The sequence below is a fragment of the Notamacropus eugenii genome, chromosome 6 (genome assembly GCF_028372415.1).
Source record: "Notamacropus eugenii isolate mMacEug1 chromosome 6, mMacEug1.pri_v2, whole genome shotgun sequence".
NCBI classification, from domain to species: Eukaryota; Metazoa; Chordata; class Mammalia; order Diprotodontia; family Macropodidae; genus Notamacropus; species Notamacropus eugenii.
In genome coordinates, this window is record NC_092877.1 from 95,046,799 (window position 1) to 95,064,482 (window position 17,684).

The following is a 17,684-nucleotide window of genomic DNA, read 5'->3' on the forward strand; positions in this document are numbered from 1 at the left end:
ATGATCAAAAGTAAGAGGGAAATTAAGAATAATGGAAGATTTTGGGGAAAAAGACAATGAGTTAAATTTTGGACACGTTGACTTTAAGTTCTCTATGGAATATCCAACTAAAGATGTCCAACAGGCAGTTGGGGACGTAAGACTGGAGATCAGTAGAGAGAGAAAGGCTAGATAAGTACATCTGAGAATCATTTATATAAGTGATAACTGAATATTGTGAACTGATAAGATCACCAAGCAAAATAACATAGAGGGAGAAAAGAAAGGGGCCTAGGGCAGAACTTTAAGTGATACCCACTGTTATCAGGGACAACCTGACATTTTATTATCTTATTAGAGAGTTGCATAGAGGACTGAAAGTGACTTGTCCAGGGTTCAACAACAAGGATGTCTAAAGTAGGACTGGAACTTCAGACATTCTGAACTCCAAATCCAGCTCTCTATCTACCATGCAACAATATCAATCTGCAATGAAAAAAGAAAGTTAAGACCATCTAAATTTCATCCCTCATCTGACAGATGGGCTGATGGAAAGTCTGAAAATTAAATTATTTGCTCAAGATCACAGATAAAGAACTAGAAGGTAGGACTAATGGTTGCCGAGCCAGTGATTTCACTTCCTGCTGCGTCAAAATGATTCCTATTTTTATCTTCTACTCCACCCTCACTGTATCCTTCAATGATCCAGAGGGTAAAATAGAAATTGAAAGAATCCACGGATCATCTCCTGAAAGAGAACCCAAAATTAGAACTCCAAGGAACATTACAGCCAAATTCCAGACTTCCCAGATCAAGAAGAACATACTGCAAGAAGCCCAGAAAGAAACAATTCAAGTATCATGGAGCCATAGTCAGTATAACACAATATTTTGCAGCTTATATGTTAAGGTACTGGAGGGCTTGGAATATATTCTGGAGGGCAAAGAAGCTAGGATTATAGCCAAGAATCACCTATTCAGCAAAACTGAGTAAAGTCCTTCAGAGAAAAAAATGGATACTCAATGAAATAGAGGACTTTTAAGCATTCTTGATGAAAAGACCAGAGTTGAACAGAAATTTTCACTTTCAAATACAAGACTCAAGAGAAGCACAAAAAGTTAAATAGGAAAGGGAAATCATAAGGAACTTAATAGTTAAACTGTTTACATTCCTGCACAGGAGGATGATACTTGTAACACATAATAACTTTTCCATTATTAAGGCAGTTAGAAGGAATACATATAGACAGAGGGCATAGGTATGAGTTGATTATGAAAGAATGTTATCTAAAAAAATAAAATTAAGGGGTAAGAGAGGAATGTACTAGGAGTAACAGAAAGGGATACGTAGAATGTGGTAAACTATGTCACATAAAAGAGGCAAGAAAAAGCTTTTACAATAGAAGGAAAGGGGTGGAGAGGTGATGGAGTAAATGGACCTTACTCTCATTAGAACTGGCTCAAAAAGGGAATAACATAAACACTCATCTGGTATAAAAATCTATTTTACCATACAGGTGGAGAAGAGAAAAGGTCTGTGGGTGATAAAAGGGAGGGAAAATTGAGGGAAGGAGTAGTCAGAAGCAAGACAATTTTGAGGGGCGCCAAGGTGAAAGAAGAGAGAGAATGGAAGGGGAGGCAGGATGCAATGTATTTGTGAAATGGAATGCAATTGTATTTGTGAAAAAAAATGTTAAAGCAGAGGGGTAGATCAGTGGAATGGGTTAGGTACTCAAGACACAGTAGACAGTGAATATAGTAGTCTAATGTTTGATAAATCCAAGGACCCCAGCTTCCGTGATAAGAATTCACTATTTGATAAAAACTGCTGGGAAAACTGGATAACCATGTGGTGGAAACTGGGCCTATATAGACCAATGCCTCACACCATGCACAAGAATAAAGTTCAAATGGATACATGATCGAGGTATAAAGGCTTATACTAGAAACAAATTAGGGGAGCAAGGAATAGTATATTTGTCAGATTTATGGAGAAACTTATGACCAAACAAGAGATAAAGAATATTATGAAGTGCAAAATGGATAATTTTGATTACATTAAACTGAAAAGTTTTTGCACAAACAAATCCAATGCAACCAAGAATTGAAGGGAAGCAGAAAACTGGGAAAGAATTTTTGCAAGTAGTGTCTGTGACAAAGGTCTCATTTCTAAAATATACAGAGAACTGAGACAAATTTATAAGAATACAAGTCATTCCCCAACTGATAAATGGTCAAAGGATATGAACAGGCAGTTTTCAGAGGAAGAAATTAAAACTATCTATAGTCATAGGAAAAATTTTTCTAAATCACTACTGATTGGAAAGATGCAAATCAAAACAATTCTGAGGTACCACATCACACCTATCCGATTGATTAACATGACAAAACAGGAAGATGATAAATGTTGGAGAAGACATGAAGAGTTGGAATACTAATTCATTGTTGGTGGAGCTGTAAGCTGATCCAACCATTCTGGATAGAAATTTGGAACTATGCCAAAAGGGCTACAAAAATGTGCATACCCTTTGAACAAGCAATATCACTTCTAGGACTGTATCCCCAAGAGATCATAAAGAAGGGTCTCACATGTACAAAAATATTTATAGCAGCTCTCTTGGTGATGACCAAGAACTGGAAATTGAGGGGATGCTCATCAGTTGGGGACTGGCTGAACAAGTTGTGGTATATGAATGTAATGGAATACTGTTATGCTATAAGAAATGATGAGCAGGAGGACTTCAGAGAGGCCTGGAAGGACTCATATGAACTGATGCTGAGTGAAAGGAGCAGAATCAGGAGAACTTTGTACACAGCAACAACCACAGTGTGTGAGGATTATTTCTGATAGACTAAGCTCTTCCCAGCAATGCAAAGACCTAAAACATTCCCAAAGGACACTTGAGGCAAAATGCCATCCACATGCAGAGGAAGAACTATGGAATCAGAACACAGAATGAGGCAGACTGTTTTCTCTTGTATTATGTTTTGGTTTGGTTTTTCTCATGGTTTCTCCCATTCATTTTAATTCTTCTATGCAACATGACTAATGTGAAAATGTATTTAATATGTGTAGAACTCATATAACATGGCATGCCATCTTGGGAAGGGAAGGGAAGAAAATTTAAGGCTTATGAAAGTGACTGCTGAAAACTGAAAACAAATAAATTAATTTTAAAAAATTTTCAAAGCAAGTTTCTCTGATAAAGGCCTCATTTCTCAAACATATAGAAAACTGAATCAAACTTATAAAAATAAAAGCCATTCCCTAACTGATAAATAATCAAATGAAATTAACAGTTTTCAGATGAAGCAATCAAAGTTACCTATACACATGTGAAAAAAATGCTCTAACTCACTATTGATTAGAGGAATGCAAATGAAAACAATTCTGATACCTCACAGCTATTAAACTAGCCAATAGGACAGAAAACATAAATGACAAATCTTGGAGGGGATGTGGGAAAAATGAGACATTGATGCACTGTTGGTAGAGTTGTAACTGATTCAACCATTCTGTAGAGCAATTTGAAGCTATGCCCAAAGGGTTATAAAACCATGCATACTCCAACCTAGCAATACCACTACTAGGCCTGTATACCAAAAGAGATTAAAAAAAAAAAAGAAAAAGGACTTGTATGTGCGAAAATATTTATAGCAGCTGTTTTCTGGTGGCAACGAATTAGAAATTGAGTGGTTGCCCATCATTTGAGGAAAGGCTAAACAAATTGTGGTAAGTGATTATGATAGAATTATATTGTGCTGTAAGAAATGATGAGCGGGATGCTCCTAAAATCCTGTAAAGACTTACATGAGCTGATGCAAAGTGAAATATACTGTTTACAAAAGAACAGCAATATTGTTAAGATGATCATTTGTGAATGACTTAGTTTTTCTCAGCAATGATCCAAGACAACTCTGAAGGACTTCTGATGAAAAATGCTTTCCATCCCCAAAGAAAGAACTAATGGTATTTAAATACAGACTGAAGCATACTTTTTCTTCCTTTACTTTTCTTGACGGTTTTTTTTGTCTGTGTTTTCTTTCACAACATGACTAATATAGAAATGTTTTGCATGACTACACATGCATAACCTATATGGAATTGCTTGCCTTCTCAATGAGGAAGTGTGGGAAGGGAGGAAGGGAGAAAATGTGGAACTCAGAGCTTTAAAAATGTATGTTAGAAATTGTTTTTACAAGTTAACTGGGGAAAAAATAAAATACTAAATATATTTTAAAAGAATAAAGTAACGTAAAGGGTTTTTAAAAAATGTACCCCCTGTCTGTCTGAGCCTCTTTTGAATTGTTAGATTCCATAATCACTTCTTAAAAGGACAAGAAAGCTGAACAGAGTTCATATCTGGGCCTAGTCCATTCCTATGTACGGTTTTGTCACCTTACTCATAAACAGTAAAATACTTACTATTCTGAACTAAATACTGGGAAGAACCATTTGAAATTAATTTTTAATCTAAATTATTATTAAATATAAATTGAATCATATTACTTTAAAGTACATGCTGCCATCTGAACTGGTCTAGCAAGTCTAATAATGATTAGAGGTCATTAGAACTACTCCAAAGTCAACATCAAGTAATAAAATGTTTTGAAATTGACACAGTACTGTGCTTATTCATAGACAGATAGATAGATACACATACACATATATACCCACATGTGTATAAGTATATATGTATATATACGTATATAAATTAAATATATAAATTATTGTATAAATTAAAATTATTAAATTATATTTATATATACATATATATAAAATATATTACAATTACAAAATAAGATTTTGCTCTTAGTGTTTTGAGGACCTGTTTCTTTCACAAACATACCAAATAACTGTTGTCAGACTGAAAATAATGCTAGCCTAAAGACTGCACAATGTTTGTTTTTAACACAGATCATTTCATCTTATTTCAGCTGTGTAAAACCTCAGTTTTAAGTAAGTTTCTCTATTACGCTGGGGTCCACAAACTTTAAGGTATAATTATACTCTACATTCTGTCCTCGTCCCACAAAGTTAGTACCTGTTTCATCTGGGGAGCTTGGTGAAGCACTGTCCTGGGATAATGTGGTCCAGCTAGATTCTTCATCACTTGGAGCCAAGTTCTGAATCCGGTGGAGAGCACAATCTGTCTTAGCCCCTGTTTTAGGATGGTCCTTCTTGGTCTCGGGGCTGGAGGATACAGTAGCCACTTGACCATCCTCTGGACTCGACTGATGCTTATTTGGTTTCCGTGGCAGCACGTCCCCATTCCCAATCACAGTGGAGGCCTGGTCCTGGCTTCCACCAGACTTCTCTTCCATTACCACATGGCTGTTCCCCAGGTTCTGTTCTAGTTCCCGGGCTGAGGTTTCCAGGTCTGCATAGTAATTAAGGAAGCTCTTGGTTCTCCTGGGCCGGGATGGTAGTATTTCACAGCCTGAGGAATCCTGGGGATTTGGCTCTTTACCCTCTAACTTCTCAGAAGTTATGTTGATGACTGCAGTGGGGGAGACGTTTTTGTTTGGATCCTGAGGCCCCTGTTGCTCGGCTGCCTTCCGGAGCTGGTTCTCCCCATTCTTCACCAGCTTGATGTTGGCAGAGCTGTTTCCCAGGAGGGGCTGTGCAGCAGGATCGGAGAGGCCCATTGCTGTCTGGATATTAGTTAGTGCATATTTTTTCCTGCATTTGGGAGGGGTGCTGCTCTTGGTTTCAGTGTGTTTTATTTCAGCATTCAACAGTTCGTTATGGGAGGAGCGAAGATTAAGGGTGTTGGGTGGTATAGCAGGGCTGTTTCTATTCACAACGTCTGTTGTGTTGCTGCTGGCCATAAACACTGCCAAGGTGTCTGCACTGGAGTCAACTAGAAAAGAAAGAGGACAACAAATATCCATGAGGGGTCATGTTTAGGCTACATAACATCTACAGTAAACAAGTATTTCCCTGTATTAACTCATAAGAATGAACACTTCCCTACAAGATCTACCTTCATTATAAACAGTGGACTCACGTTCTCCTTCTCCCCTACCATTCATATTGCAAGTAGATCTAAGTAAGATAGATAAACTCTACATAAATTCAATTTACACAAAGAAATACAGGGATCAAGACTCCAAGATTTTACATATGACAAAAACTAATTTTTCTACTCATTGTTATCTCAGTCAAATACCAAACATTGGTATTTTAGTTAAGCATTTCCCCCAAGACAATGAAACCTCTCTTTTTATTATCTTGAAAACTGCTTCTTGCCTTTAAGAAACAAAAAAGGACATAGCTTCCCCTTTCTTTTGATGCTCCAGAGTATAAGAAAATTGGCAAGAAATCTTCTGAGGCTCCCATTCCCTAATTAGCCTGAGAAGTCATTATGCAATGATATTGCCAAAGTAATTCTCTCAACTCTGCTTAGGAAGGACCTTATGAATGAGTAAGAAATAAAATATCTCGCAGAGTTCTACGCTGGTGTGTATACTCCTCTAATATTTTTGTTCATATATTTCTGACCTGGACATCATACTTTTATTCAGATCTATTTTGAAGTAACTATTTAAATTTACTGGGGGTAAACACACACACACACACACGTGCATGCACATGCACACACATGCACATGCACATCCCACTCATACCATGTATTGTGCCCTTGGTTATGGATGATACCTTAGATTGCCAGCATCATGTGCCCCTTCAGAACTCCTAGGAAACAACTTGACAGCTGCATTTATCTCAAATATGGCTCACGCTTTATGTGATTTATTCCATGAGTTTTTCAAGGATAGAAGGGAATAAAATGGGCTACTGAAGAATTACTAAGTCCCAAGCTTTCCACAGCCTGTTGGGAATCACTTTTTCCTTTCTTATCTGATCCATCATGGATCCTTTTTCAGATTGTTCCCACTAACTGGAAACCAGAAACAGAATGGAGCCTAAGCATTCCTAAAATACCTGTGAGACATTGGACTACTTTTTCCTTTCCTCAGGCAAAACAGAAGCAGAAAGGCATGAAAAAGTGCGGATGGAATTCTCCCTATGTAGGCCCTATGTTCTTCTACTGCCATTGTGAGGAGGCTTTTGTTGTATTCAAGCTGGGACATCTATTCCAAAGAACATCTATCTTAATTTTTATCCAGGGGCTGTTCAGGTTTTCCTGAAATGCACGGATCTTCAGAGTAAAAAGTGTTTGGACTCTACTATACAATGTCACAGTGAAATAAAGTTAGTGATTTCTCCAGAGACTTTTTCCCCAAAAAACAAAAAACAATTTTTTTCAATTAAAAATCTGCTTTCTTTCCTTATCCTCCTTCCCTTTGAAGAAATAGAGAAAAAATAATAACAAATATGCATAATCAAGCAAAAACAATTCCTGCCACTGGCCATCTCTTAAAAACGTCTGTCTCAATCTAACCATCACAGGATGTTACTCAATTTTTTTCTTAATCACTTAGAAATCTTAAGGACAATAAGGCAATACTATGAGCTCAAGGATTATCTTCTATCTGGTTGTAATTAGGAAGAAGTTTTGGTTTACTTCATTAGTAATCACAGAAGTTTTCCTAAAGGATATTATTTACAATCCCTAGGTTCTGTACAACGTACAAGAATTTTTAAAAATTCCTTTTATATGCTGATGATAATTGATACCTCTCTGATACCCAAGCTGTCAGTGACTTCTGTAAATTATTGTTTTAAAAATGGAGCATTATGTTATTACTTAACTGAAAAAAAAAATCTGCATATGAATTTTTTCCGCAAAGCATATATACAATTTGGTTTGGAATACTTAATATATGAAATCATCTAATGGACAAGTGAAAGCTAATCCTCAAAAGGAAGGCAGTCAGGGAAACTAACTAAATAAATTGCAGCGTCCAATACCATAGTTCAGGAACTTAGATCTATTCAAAAGGATCCTGAATTAAAATGTAAGGCAGCTCACTCATAATATTCCTGTGATCAGATAGAGAAACATACAATGCTGAAACTAACAAAGTAAAATTTAATAAGGAAAAATGTAAGGTACAGTGCTTAGGTTCAAAAGATCAACCCCAGTGAAAGACTAGAGAGACAGTCAGATGAAAAGGCTTGAGGTGTTAGATGAAGTCAAGGTAAAAAAAATAGTGTGATATGGTTGCTGAAGTCCTTAATTATTACTAAATATTAATATTATGTATTTTATTGAATGTAATTATAATACCATAATAATCATATTAATTTTTTAAAGATACAGTCTTCAGAAAAGGAAAGGGAAAGTGGAACTGTAATCTGCAGAGGTCAGGAAACATCTGCAGAATTATGTTCAGTTCTGAGTACATTTGAAGAAGGTTATTAGCAAACTAGAAAACCTCCAGTGCAAAAAAGAACAGAAAAGTTAAGGATATTTAGTTAGGAAACAAGAACACATGACAGGTACCTTCAAAGATATGAAGGGCTCTCATGTAGTCAGACGGTCAGTAAATATGCAAACACTAGGAATACAAAGAAAGGCTAGCGAGGGAAGAAAATAAGCAGGTGTATAGTACCTGCTGTATGCTATATAGCACTATGTGTCAGGCACTGCTACGTGCTTTATAAATAGAATTTCGTTTGAATCTCACAACAACTCTGTGAAGTAAGTTATCAGAAGCCCCATTTTAGAGCTGAGGACACTGAGGCAGAAAGAGGTTAAATAACTTGTGCAGGGTCACACAGCTAGTAAGCATCTAAGGCTGGATCTGAACTCAAATCTCCCCCACTACAGTCCTGATGCTCCATCCATGAACCATCTAGCTCATTCTAAACAACAGTTGTTGAATAAGGGATGCCTCCCCACAAGAGCCCAACGCTGCCCCGCTCCCTGAGTGGCTGATGTTACTCCTACCCAGGAAATCACTTTATATTTATTTTGTATTTATGGAGCTTATATCGGGCTCTAAGTGCCACATTTGAAAATGCCATTGGCAAATAGGAGTATCTTCTGGAAACAGCTCAATTAGGGATCTGGAGAGACAACGTGAGTAGAAAACTGGCCCCAAAGTTAGGAAGACTTAGATTGGAGTTGCACCTTTCAAACCTGCTAGCTAGCTGTGTGAACCTACTTTACTTCTCAGCACTCTGTGCAATTCTCTAAGTGTGTACGTATGGTGCAGAGAAGACATTAACCTGAATTGGCAAAGGGAGTTTTCTCACCTGGGGGTTCCCTCTAACAATAAAATCACAGGTCTAGTCCTGTCTTCCCTCTCCCTCCTCTCCTGAAATCCTCCCCCCACCCCCAGCAGAAGGTAATGTCCTTAAGAATAGGGACCATTTCATTTTTGTCTTTATATATCCCATAATGCACACCTCAGTGCTTAGCATGTTGCCTAGCACACAACAGCTGCTTAACAGATGCTTATTGATTAAATAATTATTGAATTGAATTGCATAATGAAAAAATTAATTTCTCATCATCAGAGCTTGTGGCTACCTATTAAGGATGGTACAGAGTATATATGTACAGCAAATGCAAATTTGGATTATATGATCACTACACTGAAAAAAGAAGCTTAATAATTCTATCATACTAAGCAGATAGTTCAATTCCTAGAGAAATCAGGAGTGTGAGAAAATTTCTGAAAATGGCCAGTGTCTTAACAATTTGTATCATCAACTTCTGGCAATGACTAGAAAGGCATAGATGGAAAAGTCAAAAAAGCACTCAGTTGAGCTCTGTCAAAATTCTCCTTCAAACAACTTTAAAATAATGCCTCAAACTGAATTCTCGAGTGACAGAACCAATAAAAGGTCAGAGTGAGACATTCTCCTCTCCAAAGACAAATTTAGGAGGTCAAGACTGGAAAGAGAGATCTATGAAACAGGGGTAGAGGCTGAGCCAGAGCCCATTTAGTTGAAACATCAGGGTGGGGTCAACAGAAGTAGCAGCTTCAGGAGCTCTCAAGCCAGAGATGGTAAAGGGACCTGGTCAGAAAGAGATTATAAGGGACCCCTGTGCTAGCACCGGACATAAAAAAAGCTGCTGTTTGGTAAATCCAATGTCTATACCAACTTTTGGGTAATAGATCAAGAGCAGAGAGGAGCACTTTCAGTCAACAGAGAGCAGAAGTCCTGAGGAACAGGACTGCTTCTGATCACAAGGCATCAGGGACCCTGAAGAACATCATCACTTCTAGTTCCAAGGGACCCTGAGGAGTCATATCAATTACAATTCCAAGGGATCAAGGCCCCTTCTTAGGTAAAAATCAAAGACTAGGGAAGCTGTGACCACACCTCTCTCCAGATCATACCACACTGGAAACAATGAAAAAATAACCTGCTGATAAAAAGCTACTATGGTGACAGGCAAGATAAAGACACAACCTCAGAAGCAGACAATGAAGTCAAAACAGATACAAGCAACATGTCAAAGAAAAATGTGAACGGGACACTAGCTTAACAAAAACTCCTGAGAGAGTTAAAAAATTATTTTCAAAATCAAACAAGAGTGGTAGAGGAAAAATTGGAGAAAGAAATGAAAGCAAAGGAAGAACATTTGAAAAGACATAACACCTTAAAAAACATAATTAGCAAAATGGAAAAAGATGTACAAAAGCTCATTGAAGAAAATTATTTCTTAAATCAAGAAACAATGAAACAAAGTCAAAAGAATGAAAAATATTTTTAAAAAATGAAATCTCATTAAAAAAAATTAGTGTCCTGGAAAATACATCAAAGAGAGATAATTTAAGATTTATTGGCCTACCGGGAAGTCATGATCAAAGAAGGAGCCTAGATACCATATTTCAAGAAATTATCAAGCAAAACTATCCCAATATCCCAGAACCAGAGAATAAATTAGAAATTGAAAGAATTCAGTGATCACAACTTGAAAAAAATCCCAAAATGCAAATTCCTAGGAATATAATACCCAAATTCCAGAGCTCCCAGGTCAAAGAGAAAATACTGCAAGGAGTCAGAAAAAAACAAAACATTCTAATACCATGGAGTCACAGTTAGGATCACACAAGATTTAGCAGCTACCATGTTAAAGGAGTTGGGGTGTTCAGAATGTGCTATTTCAGCAAGCAAAAGAGCTGGGATTATAATCTAAATCAATCTACCCAGCAAAACCGAGTATAATCCTTAAAGGGAAAAAATGGAAATTTAATGAAATAGAAGACTTACAAGCATTCCTGATGAAAAAACCAGAGCTGAATAGAAAAATCTGACTTTCAGATACAAGACTCAAGAGAAGCATAATGTCATATTGAAAAAGAAATTAATAAGGAACTCAATAAGGTTAAACTGTTTTACCTTTCCATATAATAAGGTTATAAAAAGAGAATGTGGAGTTTGGAGTGATATGGTTAAAATAATTTGGATATTTGGATACTCTTAGTGATATAGATAAAGTATATTCTTAGGATTTCTGACTTTATAATATCCCTCTAATCTTGACAATATTTGGTCAGAAATCCTAAAAAAAAAAAAATTCTATGAACAAGAAACAAGTAGCTTTTTATTCTCATTAAATGTTTGAATAGAATAACCCAATAATATGTTGGTATAGATTAGAAAGTCATAGTTTTTACTGATGAAATATTAAAATATGATAATTTTCCCCCTTCACAAGAACTAAAGATGTCTAAAAATAAGCTTGTTAAGGAAAATTCAATGAAGATTTACCTGTAAGTCAACCTTAAATGAATACAAAATTGTTCTTTAAAAGGATCATATTTATAAGACTATGGAATCACACTTCTTTACTTAGTCCTTGTCCTAAGATTAAAAAAACAAAACAAAACTACCCTTTGTTATCTTAGCTTATAAAAAAAAGATTAGTATTAAATATCCTAATCACTACCTTTATGACAGGTAAATATAAAAATAGGGAAGTCCAAGTTGACTGGATTTGCCTTTCAGTATCACACACATGAAACCTGGGCCACATTTAACATGTTTTTAACACAAAAATGAGATCCTAAAAGGAGAGGAATTATCATGATATGATATTATTAGGTCCCATTTTTTTTCTCTTAAGTAAAGTAATCTTAAGATTCTATTTTATCCTTATCACCCATTTCTCATGACCTTAATCCCCCCATGCCTTTTTTAAACTATCTAATGTTATATTTTGAAAAGATAACTTTTATCACTCAGGACCAAGTCAGCAGGACAATTGTTGGGGTTATATCAATCAATCTCCAATTCCACAGCATTCTCTATATCTAGAACACACTCTCCTCCTCACCTCTGCCCCTGGAGAATTGCTCACTTCCTTCAAGACTGATCTTGAAATACCACATTGCACATAAGTCCATTCTGATTCTCTTCCCTCTAACCCTCAGCTACTAGAACCTTCATTACCTAAAGTACCACATCTTTATTTTGTATTTGTCTTGTGTGTATTTCTATTTGGACATGCTACCATTTACAAAAGAACATAAATTTCTTAAGAGCAGAGGCTGTTAAATATCTGCTTCACATCTCCAGCACTCAGCATAATATGCCTGGCACACAGTAGGCACCTAATAAATTCTTGATTGGGAGGAGAAAATCCAAAGATGTGAAACTGCCTGACAATTTTAAATAACAGATATATTGCCATAATTATGAATTATAATGTTAATTATGTTCATGACAGTTAAAGATCTTCCTTGCTCATTAATGGGCCTGCCCATTAAGGAAAGCTTGATTAGGACAGATTTGTTTTGTAGGAAGGCCCACATCTTTCATTAATGTCAAATGAGGCACTGGTTCTCAAGAGCTGTAATGTCCTCTGACTCTGAAAAGTTTATATGTACTCTGAGATGAGACTTTATTTTGGTGCTTACTCATTGGAAGTGTTTGTTTGGCCAGACAAGATTCTGGGTAGTCACTAAGCAGCCCCCTGGCTTTGAAAACTCAGATGTTGGTGCTTCTCTCTCTGGTGACTATGTATGTATGTAATAGTCACACAGTTGGATTTGTCTGTTGATCAGTGATGTATGTATTGCTTATGGTCAGACAGTGGAAAGCCCTGTCTGTTGGTCTTTTTTTCTCTGTTTGTATTTTCTCTGAAGTTAAGGGTGTTGATTTTTTCCCATGAACTAAATGAATGATATATGTGTTTGATTAAAGTGATTGTTGACCACTCAAAAGTTGTTTTCCTTTTAGAAAAACAGATCTAAGACCCTGTAGAGCAGGCCCTCCTGGGTATGCCAAGGTCCTTGCTGTTACATTTTTGGCATAGTTGGCATGATATGCATAAATTAAAAGGAAAGTATGGGGTTTTGTGGGACAGGGATAATTGTCTGTTGTTTCCCAGTTGTGGTGGCTATAATTCTGTGAAGCCTTGGGAGGTGGAGATGGTCAGAGCCAGGGCTGGAGTGAATTATCCCAGCTCGTGATCTTGTTGGAGGGGAGAAGGCCTTTGAACTGTATTGTATTCAAAATCCAGACCAGAGCTATGAGAGCTTGGAATGCAGCCCTGGAGTAGGAGAGGGAAAATGCCAGTGTGCCCACCTTGAAAAGGTGAGCGGGGCAACAGGAGTGGAGAACTGCCTGCATGCAGACCCACGCAGAAGCTGGGAGCAGCTGGCAGCAGCTGGCTTCTACTGGAGGAGGAGGAACTCTGGAGGTTGGAGAAACTGAAGTGGAGGTGAAGAAGGAAGATATTCTAGACATGGGGGAAAGTCAGAGCAAAGATATGGAAAGGGGAGGTAGAGTACTATGGGTGAGGAATAGAAAGTAGGCTGGGGAAGTTCGATTGCAGAATCTGTAGAGGGACATAACATGTGAGAAGCCTTAAAGGTTGGAAGGGAACAGGCTACAGAAGAACATCAGAAAATTATACATTTAATTGAGGAGGTAAATTAGGAGCCACAAGAGTTAAAAAGAGAATGAGAAAGACTGACCTTTGTTTGAGGAAAATCACTTTGGCACCTACATGAAGGGTATGCCCTACAACATACTAGGCACACGGTAGGCATTTAATAAATGTTTGCTGATTGAGTAACACTGGAGCGGGAAAACAATTTGGTCAGGGAAAGCAATTAGTAAGCTACCAAAATAGTCCACCAAAGAGAAAGTGAGGGCCTGAAAGAGGTCAGTGCCTACGTGAGAAGAGAAAGGGACCCCACTACCTTAAAAAGCAGCCCAACCCACTTCAATAAAACTCTAGTTGTTAGGAAGTTTTCCTTTCATCAAACCTAAATCTATCTCTCTACAATTTCCACCCATTCCTCCTATGGAGCCAAGGAGAATAAGCTCAATCCTGTTAGAGCAGGACAAGCCAACCCCAAAGTTCCAATTCTTTCAGCTGATCCTTATATGAAATGATTCCAAGGCACTTCACCACCCCAGCTGCCCTCCTCTAGACAACTCTACTACATTTCAAGCTCCTTCCTAAAATGTGGCATCCAGAACTCAGCACAGTACTCCATGTGTGGTCTGAACAGGGTGGTGTACACTAGCACTTCTAGCTCCTTAGTCCTGGATACTACGCAATCTAAGATCATGTGCGCTATTTTTGGCAGCTGTGTCACACTACTGAATCATATGGTGCTTGCATGTTCATTAAATCTCCAGCTCTTTTAAAGATGAACTGCCATCTGGTCATACTATGCCCATCTTGTGCTTGCAATTTTGATTTTTTTTTTAAACCAAATGTAAGATTTTATACTTAGCCTTATTGCATTTCATCTTTTTACCTCTGTCAAGCTGTTTTTTCAACCTGACTTTGGCATAACGTGTCAGTCATCCTTCCTAAATTTGTATCCTCTGAAAATATGATAAGTATGCCATCAACACCTTTTATCCATGTAACTGTTAAAAAGGTTAAATTACCTGGGACCAAACAGATACCTGGGGCACTCCACTACAGACAAGACTTCCAGGATCACATCCATGATTACTCTTTCATGATCATTATTCAACCAATTACAAATCTACTCAACTGTACTGGTATTGAGAACACATCTTTCCATCTTTTTTTTTCTCATAAAAATTGAGCATAAGTCTTTGACACACATCTTGCTAAAATCTCAGTAAACCAGATCTACCATAATCTCTTTGAACAACCAATCTAGTCACATTGTCAAGAAAGGAAGTGAAGCCTTCGCGGCCAAGATGTTCAATAACTGTTCTCCTATTGTTAACACATTCTAAAAGTTAAAGAAATTGTCATGGAGCCTTCAGGTAATACAGAAATCTCTCCCCTTTATCTAAAAGGATTAGAAGGTTTTCTAAAAACTCTTTGCCCTTTCCTCCAATGCTGTAGTACAACATTACTTCACTGATAAAAGATTTCTGACAGTGATTTAGCAATTGCTTCCTCTTTCAAATTTCTGAAATATAGTTATTCTATTCTACTGGGTTCTCATCGTCCTCTTCATCTAGTGTTTCCACTCCCTATTCACCATTTTTAAAAATCTGCCCCTTCTAATCCAAAGACAACTCTTCCTGGCAGAGAATACTAGGGGGAAAAGTAAGAGCTGGATAGTTCTGCTTTCTCTCAGTCATTTGTGATCACTGGTCCAACAACTAACTGAGCAGCAGTCTCATCAATTCTTTAATCTTATTCATATCACCAACGTAGATAACAACCACAACAAGACTCTTTTGGTCCGTAGCATTCTTCCTGAGCAAACCAGAAAATTCTTTAGAGGACCACGTCACATTTTTGTATTGAACTTCAAATTTTCTGCTTTTGCTTCCCTATTTTGTATATGAGTTTTAATAAAGTTAAGTTGGCTGATAATTAGCATTGATTTATGTTCAGCATTCTCTAAACTTTGAGCAAAGGGGCATTAGTGACCTGGAAACCTAACAATCTATTACTTTTCACATCTTCCTTTTAGCTGCCACTCACTTCTAAGGTAGTGGACTTGTGTCCCTTGTCACACCAGTGGAGTTCTTAGACTTAGTTGTAACAGTAGTGCTGTGATCTTATGCGCTATATTATAACATTAAAAGATATCTAAAGTCAGGTTTAGCTCTAAATCCAATAAGGAAAAAGAGAAAAATGAGCAATATGGAATAAGGGCAAAAGAAGATTGAAACCACAGAACAGACATACTTTGGAATAAAAAAGAAAAAATCCACTAACTTAGCCATGGTCATCTAATAACATGGATACCTATAATGTATAAAGTCTTCCATGAAGACTTCACCAGTATATTGAAACACAAGCAAGCTTACCAGTAATTGGACTCTCTCTTTTACATACCAAATCCCTCTCATTTTCCCTTTGCTACTTTCCCTCACTTTTCATTAGAACTGAAAAACATATCCCCTTAATAGACCCACATCTTAACTTTTCCACCAGCACTGTGAGCCTGAAACAAGCATTTGGGTTAGTCAGATTAATAGCTGAATTGTATTTTGCAGAGCCCCACCTATCCATGTCTTAATATTTTCTTTGTTTTTGCTAGGCAATTTTATTTTTCCTTAAAATAAAAGTTAAGAACCTCATTGTGGTATGAAGTCTTGGGAATGATGAGTTTGGAACTAGCTTGCACAGTTTTAAGGAAGCAAACCGAATTAAAGTTTTTCCTCTTAGGAAGGAGAGGTGAAATGTGTCTGGTTTCCTGAAATTACTCAGGAAAGAAAATGCCAAGTGGTCACACCCTCTCTATTTGAAAAATAGCCTAAAACCGCTATATAGTTTTAAATAGTGGAAAATTCTCAAAATATTTTTAAGTAGCAAAAAAAAACCCCAAAAAACCCTAGAAAAAAAGCAAATGTCTGTCAGATGCCTAAACAAACTGTGGTACATGGATGTCATATAATATTAACTGTATTGTAAGAAAGGATGACAGGTACAGCTAGGTGGCACCGCGGATAGGGCACCAGTCCTAGAGTCAGGAGGACCTGAGTTTCAATCTAGTCTCAGACACTTATTAGCTCTGTGACCCTATGCAAGCCACTTACCCCCAGTGGTCTCCAAAAAGACAAACCATAAAAATGTAAAAAGAAACAAGGGATGATTATGATTAATACAAAGAAACACAGGAAGATATAAGCTGATCCCAAGCAGAGTCTCAGAATCAGAAAAACCACGTATACAAGAACTACAACCATGTAAATGGGAAGGACAGCTGCTAAGCAATCAAAACGGAATGCTGGGATTATTTATTATGACCAAACTTGGTCCTAAAGAAATCAGAAAGTAACTCCTTCACTTCCTGTCAGTGGGAGGGGATTATGGGTGTGGAATACTACATACAATATGAAACTTGGTTACTCTCCTGGCTAGTTTCCCTGGACTATTTCTTTCTTCTGCTTTTTATTCTATATTTTAAGAGATGTCTCTCTGAGAGGGCAAGAAGGGAAGAAGGCTATGGTAATACCAATACTGATGAGAACTGAAAAAGAAAAAAAGAAAATGATCACACCAATAACTCTGGTCAGAGACTAAAGGCTAGATGGGTATAAAATAAAAGAATTTCTGTGGTCAGGAAGGAACACAATCCCTTCCACCCTTTGAATTAAATGACATAAATGATTCCACCATCCTACTCCCTAATCTGCTTTACCCCACCCACACTGGCTCCCTCAGCAGTCTGGATTGCTAATGCAGGCCACAGAGGAGAGGAATCTCTATTTTTTGTTGTTGTTGTCTTGTTTTATCTTAACAAAATATCCAGATGAATGTTGCTCCCAGGTCAAAATAATATTTGTGGTAGGTTAGAGTAATAACGGTGCCAGTAGTCAAAATATATCCATAACACCTTTGAAAGTCCCATCAGATCCTCTAATAATTGTCTTTTGCC

At 37.2% G+C, this 17,684-nt stretch overlaps 1 protein-coding gene across 4 annotated transcripts in view; it reads right to left on the minus strand.

The window, feature by feature from the left end:
- The window catches only part of APBB2 (amyloid beta precursor protein binding family B member 2), a 419,709-nt gene that overhangs the window by 211,248 nt on the left and 190,777 nt on the right, over positions 1-17,684 (minus strand). For all 4 annotated transcript variants that reach the window (XM_072620570.1, XM_072620572.1, XM_072620569.1 and 1 more), the window contains one exon: positions 5,024-5,842. In XM_072620570.1, the coding sequence (XP_072476671.1) occupies positions 5,024-5,842 (819 nt within the window). The remainder of the gene's footprint in view (positions 1-5,023; positions 5,843-17,684) is intronic.